This window comes from Varanus komodoensis, unplaced genomic scaffold (genome assembly GCF_004798865.1).
Source record: "Varanus komodoensis strain SLA01 unplaced genomic scaffold, ASM479886v1 scaffold7_1, whole genome shotgun sequence".
Lineage (NCBI taxonomy): Eukaryota > Metazoa > Chordata > Lepidosauria > Squamata > Varanidae > Varanus > Varanus komodoensis.
This window is the reverse complement of record NW_025336479.1, coordinates 11,218,249-11,230,516: the sequence shown is the minus strand read 5'-3', so window position 1 is coordinate 11,230,516 and position 12,268 is coordinate 11,218,249. Positions and strand designations below refer to the sequence as shown.

Sequence of the window (12,268 nt, the reverse complement as noted above, 5' to 3'; positions counted from 1 at the left end):
AGTAACTGTCATCCTGAGATTTGCAGATGCGCAAGGGAAAACATGAAAATTTAGTTCTCACAGTTTTAGGGGGAAAAGCAGAGTCTGCTAAAAGTCGCTGGAGTAGTGTCTGGTAAAAGAAGCCATAGACTTCAATAGACATGGAGCTTCCATACCCTGCCCTGCTTCTTATTCTGTGTAGTCGTTCTCCAAGTATTATGGCAAGAATATTATATTAGGGGGAGACCCAAAACAGATGTTGGATGGTTCATCCCATGTGCTGATTGAAATAACACTTTTTCAGATTTCAATGGTGTGGTAACATCAAAACACGACTTACCACTACCTGCAGAACAAGCATTCTTAGCTCAGGTGTTTTCTCTACCTGTGTTGTGCCCAAGCAGGGCTCCAAATTGGTGGTGGGAGGGGAGGAATCTCTCTGGCTGTTTCAAAATAATTTCCTTGATTTGTGGATATAAAAATTATGCCTGTCATACCATTTCCATTGTGAATCTTTTTCTTTAATCAAAGCCACATGCTATTCAAAGGATACTTGGAATTTATCACTAAAAATGTTGCATTGATGGGGTTACTATTGTTGTTATTTTCATTCAGAGACATATGTGGCATGGCCATTTTTGCCCATCATGAGAGATGCCTGTTTAGCTTCTCCTGAATAGTGCCACAATCTGATGTACAATCAACATAAAGTGGTGACTACTGATCAGTAATGAGCATCTCTAAGGTCATCACTGCTCACAGGAAGGTAAAATATATCATTATCAAATAATATTTAGTAATAATAATAATAGTTACATTATTTATCTAAATAATTCCGATAAAAAGGCCACATTTGAAGGGATTATAGCATGCAGAGAGAATGTCTGTTCCCCATATTATATACTACTTTAATTATGTTCCCATTTTTCAAAGCATGTAAGAGATTTTGGAAAGGCCTCTGCAGAAAGTGTGCTGAAGCTTTCACCTGGCTCTGTTTTCATTCCCTCTTTTGGCAGCCTTCTCATCCGCATGTCAGGAAGAGGGATGTGTTCATATTCCTGCTCAGCATTTTCGTATCCCTGGTCTGAAGTCACTGATTCTAGAGATAGAAAAGGCAATTTAAGGGGTTGCCTGCTTAGGACACATCCTAATTCTCATCTGAATAGTCTTGCTATACATTTGGGAGTGCTCACATCTGGGTCTCTACAGAATACAATGCCAAAAATAAAGATGGAATATATCACTCAAAGACTAAAAAAGCATTTCTCCCAGCAGGGATCAAAAGAGGAACACCTTCCAGCTCATGCTGTTGCTGCACATAACAACAGGAAAAAGTTTTAGAGCTTTTCTAGACAAAGTTGTTTAATTTACTGTTTCTATTCTACCTTCCTTGTAAAATTAAGGAAATTTGTGCAGGGAATTATGCCCTGCATGAAGCGATTTTCCTTTCCTGGCTTTCTGTACAATATAACCTCTTGGTGGTACTGTGGCACAGTGGAGTAATGCAATTACATTGGTGGGTAATGTAATTGTGCTTTGTTTCATGATGACAAGAATGCCAGATTTCTTCTGTTCCAGCTGCCTCTACCTACCAGTAAAAATACTTTTAAAAAGCAGGTGCAAAACTGGGGAGTTACAATGTCACCTAAAGCACTGGTTTTCATCCTTTCCACAGCTGGGGACCCGCCTCGGGAACCACTGAGGCAGAAAGAAAAAGCACCATACACATAAAACAGTAGTCTGTGTATTAGTTTCCAAAACCAATACCAAAAAAAAAAAAAAAAGAATCTTCTCCAAAACAACCAGAAACCGAGCAACAAAAAGTGCCAACAAAAGAGCAAAACACCAAAATCGGCACAGCGTGGCTCCCAGTCTACTCCCACCAAGACATCTCTCCCCTCCCTGCCCCCCCACCATTGGCAGCACCAGCGCACCCCCGTGAACACGGTGCCAACCAAGGAAGAGGTATCTGCTCAAAGAGGCCTTTTTTGGCCATCTACATTGGCTAGGGCACCAATAGGATTCGGTATAAGATCCAGTCTTCCCCAGCCAGTTGTAGCCGATTTTTCTGTTTAAACTTGCCTAGAATTGCACCCTGAGAATACCAGTTCCACTTTTTAAGTGCCACCCAAAAAAACCATTGTCCTTCGGGTTGTTGATTCCCAATATTTATTCAGATTTGCCTATGCATGTTTGGACCCCTGCTTTCAGCCTATGACCCAGTGTGACGTATCAGTTAAACTGTTGAACTGGACTCCAGAGATCTTGGCTCTGAAGCTCAGTGAGTGACTTTCCCTGTCCCTCTGCCTGCCTTCTTGTGACGATCCAATGGAGAGTGGAGAGGATCGTGTACACTGCCTTGGCTCCTTGCAAGAAGAAACAAAGTGGGATAGGATTTAATAATAGATATGAAGAATTAGATGGTGCACTCTCTCTCATCCTCTCTGGCCTTCTGCCTCTGCTTCCATCCCTCAAGTTAATCTACCATTAAACACACAGCGAGATATTAGTATTTTCTTCCAAATGGGGACACTATCATCATTTATTAGCATCATTTAATCATAGCTTTGACTTTGAAGCCAATCATGCCCTTTTGTCTAGGTTGCACCTGGGCAAGTACCCCAACACCCAGCCCTCATTGCTACAGATGTTTTTTCCCCTGCGGAGAACATTTAGCCCTCATTAATTGCTGGCAGCCAAAGAAAAGAGAATGTAAAAATCTTCAGTGTGCTGGATACTTTAGCATATATGCCAATTTTAAAAGTTTGTATAAATAACTAACATTTGCAGCCTAACCACAAGATTTGAGTTTTCTGCAAAATGGCTGATTATCCTTTGAAAACTGTAGCTGGATAATGCAGGGCAGGGGGCAGGCGCCAGGTAGGCCAGAACATCTGGAAGGCCACAATCCCCATCTGCCCTAGCCTGCACCCTAGTCAGTAAATGGCAAGAGATGATGGAAGTTATAGGCCAAATGTATTTCAGAAGGCCACAAATTGCCTACCCATATGTAGTGGGAAGGGCACCACACTTCAGTTACAAATACGACGCCTTGCCCAGCTAGGGCATTTTGCTACAGGAGTTTTTTTGCAGCTGTTGTGTGAATACAATATCTACTAACAGAATTAGGGCAGCCCCATGAGAACTTTTCTCACCCTCCATTACCTGTTCCTGCATCTTTCAACTCTGAGCACACTTCTGAGGTCTGGGATGATTTCTCCGAAGCTGTGTCATTCTGGTATTCTTTGTTGTGGTAGTCTTCATTTTGGTAGTCTTCATCCATGGCTGGATGAGGCTGCCTCAACAAGAGTTCTTGTAATTGAGGCAACCCAGCAAACAGATGCTTTAGCTCTCTATCATTATCAGCTTCCTTTCTATCTGAGAAGCCACAGAAGAGCTAGGCCAGCACTACCCATAAAGCCTTGCAGCTTGTGGGCAGTGAGGGGGATCTTGTCTACTAGGCAAGTACCCCTCCCTTGATACACCATTAGAAGGACATGCTGTAAGTGCTAATCGGTTAGTTTCAAAGCAGGCAGACAAAAGCAGATGTAAACATAGTCATTGGGGATTTTATGACCTGACCAGCATTTTCTCCTGTTTTGAGCCTATCCCCTGGTTGTGTAATTCAGGAACCTCAAGGGAGAAGTTTTTAAAACCAGGCAAGTGGCTTCTCATGTGAAGAATTATTTTTCCCTGTCCAGCCATCACGCCCTGCCTCTTTCCATGGCCAGATGCACGGCATTCTTCTTTTAGAACCGGGGCCTCCAACATGACAGCCAAGGGGCCCCTGTGTATCTTCCAGGCTTCCTCCCCCGCACCTTCCTGATTTCGCATTTAAGATTTTTTTAAATGAATTTGATTAGGTGGCTGTTATGCTGCAAAGCAAAGTGCTGCCGTGCAGTATCGCCTTTGAGTTCAAAAGAGAGGTTTTGTGTTTTTGAAGCTTTGACTGCATCTTTGCATATACTTAAAGGTTCTTAGGCAAGTGACTTTCAGTGCTACTAGTTGCCTACTGGGAAAAGACTGTTCTGCCAGTGGGAAAGGAGTATTTTGTGATCAGCGATTCCCACAGTGACAGCTGGGATCTGAATGGCACGATGACCTCACAACTTTCCAAATGTACCCACCAACCCAAAGAGGATGGAGAACCCCATCCTGGAATATTTTGTACTACAGCCAGTTCTGTCAGTATGGTTGATGTTACTGTTAAGACACACCTCTTGCACTTTCCAGACTGAGATGCTTTTCCACAAGCACAACCATCCCCAATGTATTGCATTAGTAAGTTTTATCCCAGAGCTATGGCAGCATTGCAAATCATTCAGCATTAAAACATCACTCTGTGACTCAGTAAGCAGTAAAACACACACTGCTTGCTGCTGGCTCAGAATGACCTATTTAGAGCAAATGCTACGAGGTACCATCAGTAATTCCTAAAATGGGTGCTGTGCCACTGGAATCTTTTTGCTCCACCCACTGAAGGCACACATGTCTGTCACCATTTTCATTCAGGTGTGCATTGTATTTCTTCTTTTCAAGACACAGGCAAGGCACAGCTCCAGGACTCACTCAGCATATGTGTACCCAGTTCATGCTCAGACACAATATACATGAGCTCTGCACAAGCACATCCTGCATGGCTTTGCAGCACATCCCTGCCTCTCTCGTTGAGGTTGATGAATGGTGCTGTTGCTGTGATATCTGAGATGTGTGGATGGGATCCACAATGATGTACTTACAATATTCAGAAAGCCAGATTGTTGCTGTTCCAAGTTCTGTTTGGTATTTTTGTTGCCTTACAACAAAAGGCTTTCAGAGTAGCTCACAATAAAACAGATTTCAGAAAATTAATACAGTTCTTTAAAATCAAAGTAAGGATGTTACCTGAGAGAAACACCTTACCTGCTTCTGAAAAGATAACAGTGTGGACCCCAAGCAAGCCTCCTCTGAGGTGGCATTTGATGAACAGGCTGCCCTAACCCAGAAGGTCTTGTAGCCAACCATCTCACTTCCTTTGGTGGAGGCACCTGCAGAGGCCCTCCAAAGCAAGCTGAGAATCTGGCCTGGTGCATATCAGAGGTGCTCCATTGCACCAGGGGTGTCAAATGTCCATGTCCAGCCCACCTGTGGTCCCAATAAGGTCATGCCATCTCTCTGTCACCAAGAGAGTCCTGCATTTCTCCTGGCCACCAAGAGTGTTGTGGTATCTCAGATTTTGTCCAACATCTTCCCTATACAGAATGGTTGAAAATCCTTTCCTAAAGCATCTTTACTGGTAAGAAGCGTTGTAAACTAAAGCATGCTGGTAATTTGACCCAGCTCTTTTTCATTTTCAAGACACTCCATTGATTACATATTTATATTGCCCAATAGCCAAAGATTTCTGGCTAACTTACAAGGGTTAGAACCCTTTAAAATATTGCATTGTCTATAACATAAAAGCAGTTAAGCTATAAATTTATAAACAGACACAAATCCAAATGATACCCTATATCCTGATTAGAATCTATGATATGGTACTAAATGGCTGGAAGAAGGAGGCCTTGACCTGGGGCCAAAGAGGATACTGAAGCCAGGCTGGCTTCACTGGGGCATTTATTCCATAATTAAGAGACTGCCATCAAGAAGGCTCTCATCTTTCTTGTCACCTTCCAAGACCCCTTGCAAGGCCTTAGAGGATGAGTGTAGAGTACAGGTAGGCTCATGCCAGCACAAGTACTATAGTCCCAAGCCATGTAAGGATTTATAGCTCAAAACCACCATTCTGAATTGTGCTGGGAAATAAACACAATTGAATCAGAATCAAGTGTTCCCACTTTTTTTATCCCTGTTATCAGTCTGACTACTGCATTTTGCACAGGCTGCAGCTTCTGAACCATCTTCAAGGGCAGCTCTGCATACAGCACATTGCAATAGTCTAATCTGGGAGTTATCAATGCATAAACAACTGAAGCTAGGTTAACCCTGTCCAGGTAAGGGCATAGTTGGGCCACCAAATCAAACTTGTAGAAGGCACTCTGTGCCACTTAGGCCATTTGAGTTTCAAGTGATAAAGATGGCTCCTGGAGAACTTTCCAAAACCGCTCCTTCGGGGGACATGCAACCCATCCAGAACAAGTTGAACACCCTCTATCCAGTCAGAAGAACCATCCACTATCAGCATGTTGGTTCCATTTGGACAGAGCTTTGGTTTATTAGCTTTCATCCAGTCCACTGTTGTAGCAAAGAACTGATCTAACACATACACAACAGAAAGCACTGTGTATCATCAACATACTGAGGACAACACACTCCAAAAAACCAGATGACTCCACCCAGCAGCTTCATGTAGATGTTAAATAGCACAGGGGACAAAATCAATGCTGTACTAAAGAATACACAGGGCCAAGCAGTACTCTCCAAGGACCACCTTCTGGAGCCAGCCATGCAAGTAGAAGAAAGTACAGTAGTACAGAGCAGCCTGCTCTTAATTCAATCACCCCAGAATGATGGTATGGTTGATGGTATCAACAGGCACTGACAGACCATGGAGAATCAACAAGGCCACATTCCCATTGTTTCTCCCCCAACATAGGCTATCATACACAGTGACCAAGGCTGTTTCTGTGCCAAAATTCAGCTTGAACCCCAGCTAGAATGGATCCAGATAACTGGTCTCAGGGAAGAGCATTGAGGGCTGCTGGCCACAATCTCCTCAAGGATCCTGTGCAGGACTAGAGCCTGAATTTATTAAGCTTTTCCAGAGACAAGGAAGGTTTATTCAGGAGTGCTCTCACTCCCTCACAAGGAGCCATTGCCCTCCCTGGCACAGCCAAGTGTTCCTTCCCTGCCAGTTTTTGTAAGACAAGGGGGCAAAGATCCAATCCTAAAGTTTCCTCTGGTTCCACTCATCACTGAAATTTGGCCCCTGAATTCTTTTGAACTGAATTTGGGCATTACTCTGAAAGAAGTGTCATATCCCTGCTAGCCACAATTTAGAGCTTTAATAGTTTAACCAACATTTTGAATAGAGCCCAGAAATGAAAAGGAAGTCAGTGCAGTTAACAAAGCATTTGTGTCATATAATCATACCAGCCAGTCGGAATTTCTAGCCTAGCGGCTCTATTTTAGACTAAATGAACCGAAACCATTTTCCAAAGGTAGCCCCATGTACAATGGATTGCAGTAATCCAAACTGGAGGTCACCAGAGTATTTATAACTGTCACCAGGCTATTGCCTTGATCTTACAGAGACACATTCATGGAAAAGAAAACCACTGCACTTAGGAAGGTATTTATTTTCTCCAACAATTATACCTACACATTTCACAGCCAGGAAGAGGAAAGGACTGGCATTCCATTTTATATATCTGTGTGACCATCATAACTAAAGTTATATGCATGTAATTTATACACAAGCACTCGTTTTCAAGTACCAATCATCACTCAGAAGCAGCTTTTGTTCCATGGAGACTGTTTAATTAACTGTTTAAAGCAGTGGTGGGGAATGTCAGCTGGAGGACTGCAGCTTCCATCAACTCTAAGCTACACAGCCAAGCATAAGGAAAGATGGAAGGTGCAGTCCATTAACATCTGGAGTGTTGTATCTTTCAGATCGCTGATCTAAGCAAAGCCCTTTCTCCTCTCACATTTTAGTTGTTGGATTAACATGGTATTATAGAAAAAACTGTTTCTTTTATGACAAGAAAGCTTCTGGCTCTGATGGGTGAACAAAGGCTACCCTTACAATGAGTCCAAAAGCAATGAATAGACAATGTTATATATAAGTAAGGGTTTAATCCTATGCCTGTTTAGACAGAAATAAATCTTACTCCCTGTGCTGAGAGTTGTAGGACTTCTGTCAAAATATGCGTAAGATTGCCCTCTCAAAGTCTGTAATACTATGTATATCTTGGTTCCAAATAGGCATGCAAAAAAGAGTGTAAGTTTACTTGTAGTCATTTCATGATGAACTGCATGACAGGAATGGGGCGATTGCTTCAGTGGAGTCACTCAGTATTACTTGGGGTTGACTGACATGCATATACAAGACTCCGAGTTTTACTGATAGTAGCTCCTTTTGGGAATCATATTGGTTTTTCTCTAGGAATTGAAAGGTCAGCTACAGCTCTCCCAAAACTTCTCACCTGTGCAAAAAAAATCAACTTAAGGATCTTTCTCCAAGAAGAGTTTTGATGTGATACAACATTAGCAAAGATAAATGGTTTTGAAAATGTTTCCATAATACACCCTAAGCTATCTAGATATTTCAGACTCAAAAGAAACTTTATTACATGATCAAAATGTTTTTAACCTTACCTGAATTTCTATAAACACTTGGTTTATGTGCTTTCATGTAGCATGTCCCACGAAACCACTGGCAGAAAGGTAGGGGAAAGTACCCCAAGGCCCATTTTTCCTATTACCTGAATTCTACCATCTCCTTTCTAGTTCTCAGTCTGAATTGCTGGGAGCCAATTATTGCACAGCAAGGTAGAGGGTCCATAATGGAAGATAATCCATTTATGAATGATAAAGAAACTGTAGGATGCAGCTCAGGTCATAATTTTACTTTCTGGATTGCTTTCTACTAAAGACGAATGGCAACTAGCTAAATCAAAAGATTGTTTGGAACAAATTCTCACACAGAGATTTTATACCTGTGTAATTAAACCTTGCTTAATACATAAGAGATATTTTGAGAAAAAGGAAAGGTTCATTCTCAAAAAAGATAAAACACAGTGCTAACCATATACCAAACTCACTTATGTCCCTATACACATGGATATAAACTAAATGTGTCAACAGAATTTTCCATCACATAGTCCCTTTGGACAGAGCACTAATACTGTTTCAGTCATACATGATAGATCATATACAGAACAGGAATGACACGGGTAAAGTTCACTAAATGAATAGTCAATTTTAGAAGGGAAAAAATGCACCCTGACAGGCATTTTATCATATATATTCACTGGGTAAACTAATTCTTCAAAGTCTTTAAGAGTCTTTTTAATGTAACATTTTCAAACTGGATTAAAGAAAAATCCTGCAAAAATAGTACAGAGAATTCATACTTAATGCTAACCCCTGGATTAGCACAGTCTTCCTCAAAGTGATCATTGGCCATGCTGTCTTGGGTTAATGGGGATCATTAAGATGATTTTATGTAATGTGTTCAAATGCAATCTATGTTCCTGGTTCTTGAATTCTTTTTTCCTAAAATCAAAAAGAGAGGTGCGAAATGCACCACATCCTCCTCTTTTCAACAAGAATAGCAGAAAATGGCTAAGGAAACGGCCGACTGTATTAAAAGGTAATCTCCATAACAGCAACATTCAGAAACCCTTTACTTTGAAGTTTTCAAGTTAAAGCAAGCACTAGATTTAAACTTCTGTTGCCTTTTTGTCTCTAGAGCAGAAACAGAAATAGACATAGCTTTTGCTTTTTCTGATGTTTTACCTGTCCTTGAACATTTTATGCAAAGTATTTGGCTTGCAAGCCTCATCAGCTCTAAAACAAATTGCTTATATCATTTGTATCTGCTTTGCTGAACCTGACAGGCAAGATAGCAAATACATTATAATGCTGAATAATTCCAGATAATGACTAGCTAAGAAGCAACAGTAGAATTTCAGTTCATTCCAAAGCTGACCTCTCAACAACATACACTTTATATTACTATATTCTAGTGGCAACTTCAGTTGTAGGACAGTAACAAAATCAAAAGCAATTGAAATGCAAGACAACAGTAAAGAGGAATGTCTTAAATTAAATCTCACATAATTTAGCCCTGCTTAGAAGAGATGTTTCTTGACAAGGAAAACAATGTATTTTATTCCCTCTTCAATTCTCAGACTCTGTCAAAAGTTAAAGAGCAGATTTGGAGTAGATTTCTAGAAGCACAAGTGGTCCTAAGTAATCAGTATAAATGCTATAGAAATATTCAGCATCAGTGAATGAAACAAGATCACTTATTCTGATGGAGACTGCTTGTTTTCTCACAATGCCCAAGCACGATCAGGGTAGTTATATCAGAACACCGGTAAAGTACATGTATAGAGTAACAGTTCAAATAAATTCATGTAAAAGGAAGTCAACGGCCATCCAAGGCTTTGTCACGTGCTATAACCGACTCATCAAATTTGATCATGAGGGTAGTACCCTTATGCCAGTGGGCTGTGACTTTGGCAGGGAAGCCACTGCAAGTAAGCATGGCCTCCACAATGCCAGCCGTAAAGGAGGCACAATTGAGTGTGCTGTTTTCCTTGGGAACTGAAATGTAAGTATTGATGAGAGGTTCCTTCTCGATGATGTAGTAGGTCTTGTCATCATCATTGGCTTGCTCCAGCTTGTCAGCCTCCTTCCCAAACAGAGCCTTCCATACAGTCACCTTGATGAACAACAGGATGTTGATGACTTTGGTTTCTCGCTTGCCATTTTTTTCTCGCATCACCAGCACATCCAAGATACGGGCTCCCACTTGCTGACCTAGCTCTGAGAGTTTGTTCTGAAGCTCAGAAACAGAGTAGACCCTGTTCTGGCAGTACTGCACAATCTCAGAAAACAAGAGTGAAAAGGCACTGAGGCTGACATCTGTCTTGGGTCGGGTGAGCGACCGTTCCAGGATAGCAGACTTCCCACGTGTAAAACGTGCATCCATGGTGCTAATGAGCAAAACACAAATTTTGGGGTAATAAGCACTTGTATTAAATGAGTACAGGCAGAACTTCAGCAAGAGAGTGTCCAGCTCAGCTGCCTGCAGAGCCTGGCCAAATGCCTCTGGGGCCCTTCAGAGGAAGGCATCGTCAGGGAGCTGACCCTGGGGATCCCTGTGCTGCTGTGAACAGGTGGTTTCTAAAGCCACCACCCTGACAATTGCCTTGCTCTAAAAAAGGACTCATCAGAGCAAAGCACTGGGGGGAAGAGAAAGTGACAGCAGCTGGCAGAGCAGTTCACATTCCTCCCACTCCAAACAGCAGCAAGCAGTAGCTCATGTTCCCCTCCCATATGACTGCAATGGCACATATTCCCGCCCCACCAGGAACACACCCTTCTGTCTTAAGTGGGGAAAGATCTTGCACCAACCCAGAAACACAGAGTTTATGGAAAGCAAGAATATGCTATTGTCCTCATGTTAGGTTTGTGGACTTTCACTAGCATTTAGCTAGCTGCTTTGGACCCAGAATGCTGGACTATACAGGTTTCTGGGCTGATGCAGCCCAACTCTTCTCATGACCTTATGAATTCACTACAACATGCGATGGTGATAGCCATAAGTTTACACAGTTTTAAATGAAAATTACAAACATTAATCAAGGCCAGCAACTGCTATTAGTAGTGGCAGCCATTTGGTACCCAATGAGAAGCACCTTTGAGTACTTTTTTCTGAGAGATGCTATGCTTTTCATGCCCTGTTTCTAGGCTTTCTGTAAGCATATAACTGGGCATTGTGGGATCTGATTAGCTGGAACAAATGTTCTTGTCATTAGCTTCTTTCATTTATTCAGAAATAATGATAGAAACATACAGAGATACCAAACTTTCATTTCCAGATTTCTTTCCTTTACACTACAGACAAAAATATTTCAAGGCTGTTTTACTATATAAGGTTTGTAGTTTTATGAGAGTGCTGAGGATTACCAAAGAATGACAAAACTTTAGGATTCTCTTTGGAAGTAGCCATGTTCACCCCGCCAATTGTCAAATCTTGTCAAAGGCAGATGCGAGATATATTCCCCCTTGCAGCAGAAAACAGCTTTATCTCGATTGAAGCCAGGTTTTTTTTTAAAGGGCATCTACCCTCTTTCCCAGAGTTAAAGACATTCTCAACTAGGCTGACTCGGCTCTGCGGGGTACGGCGACAGGGATGGCTGAAAAGCGCCTGTAGCGGAAAAGCGCTGCATGTGACCCCATCATACTTCCTTCCCACCCTTACTGCACACTAAAGCTCCCCACATCCCCTTCACAGCCCCATTTTCTCACCCAGTGTATGAAGTTATCAAGCTGTTACGATCACTTCCGCCTCTACAACACCCTTTACGACTGCCGCAAAAGGAGTCGAGACGGAGTACATGAGCTTAGCGGAAGTATCAAGACCCAGCCAGCGTCCCCATGGCAACGAGAACGCGAAGTGCATAAAGCCTGTGAGCTTGAGTTGAAACCGACAATAGTAAAAGACTTACGCGTCTTTCACAAAGATGCAGAATAAAATAGGGGCTCGTCAGAAAGCTGAAGGAAGGAAAGAAAGGAAAACGTGTCTTGGATGTGGGAATGTTACAGGAGCTATTAGTTACCACCTCTATGATTA

General features: G+C 42.0%; 1 protein-coding gene across 2 annotated transcripts; it reads right to left on the bottom strand.

The window, feature by feature from the left end:
• Nucleotides 1-7,236: 7,236 nt before the first annotated feature.
• Nucleotides 7,237-12,000, bottom strand: TRAPPC5 (trafficking protein particle complex subunit 5). Of its 2 annotated transcripts, none has more exons than XM_044454025.1 (2): nucleotides 11,944-12,000; nucleotides 7,237-10,625 (listed from the first exon to the last, which is right to left on the bottom strand). In XM_044454025.1, the coding sequence occupies exon 2, from the start codon at nucleotides 10,619-10,621 to the stop codon at nucleotides 10,055-10,057; it is 567 nt and encodes a 188-aa protein (XP_044309960.1). In that variant the 5' UTR covers nucleotides 10,622-10,625; nucleotides 11,944-12,000; the 3' UTR covers nucleotides 7,237-10,054. The 2 variants fall into 2 exon arrangements, with proteins under 2 accessions (XP_044309960.1, XP_044309961.1); XM_044454026.1 differs by lacking the exon at nucleotides 11,944-12,000 and adding an exon at nucleotides 11,602-11,784.
• Nucleotides 12,001-12,268: the final 268 nt, after the last annotated feature.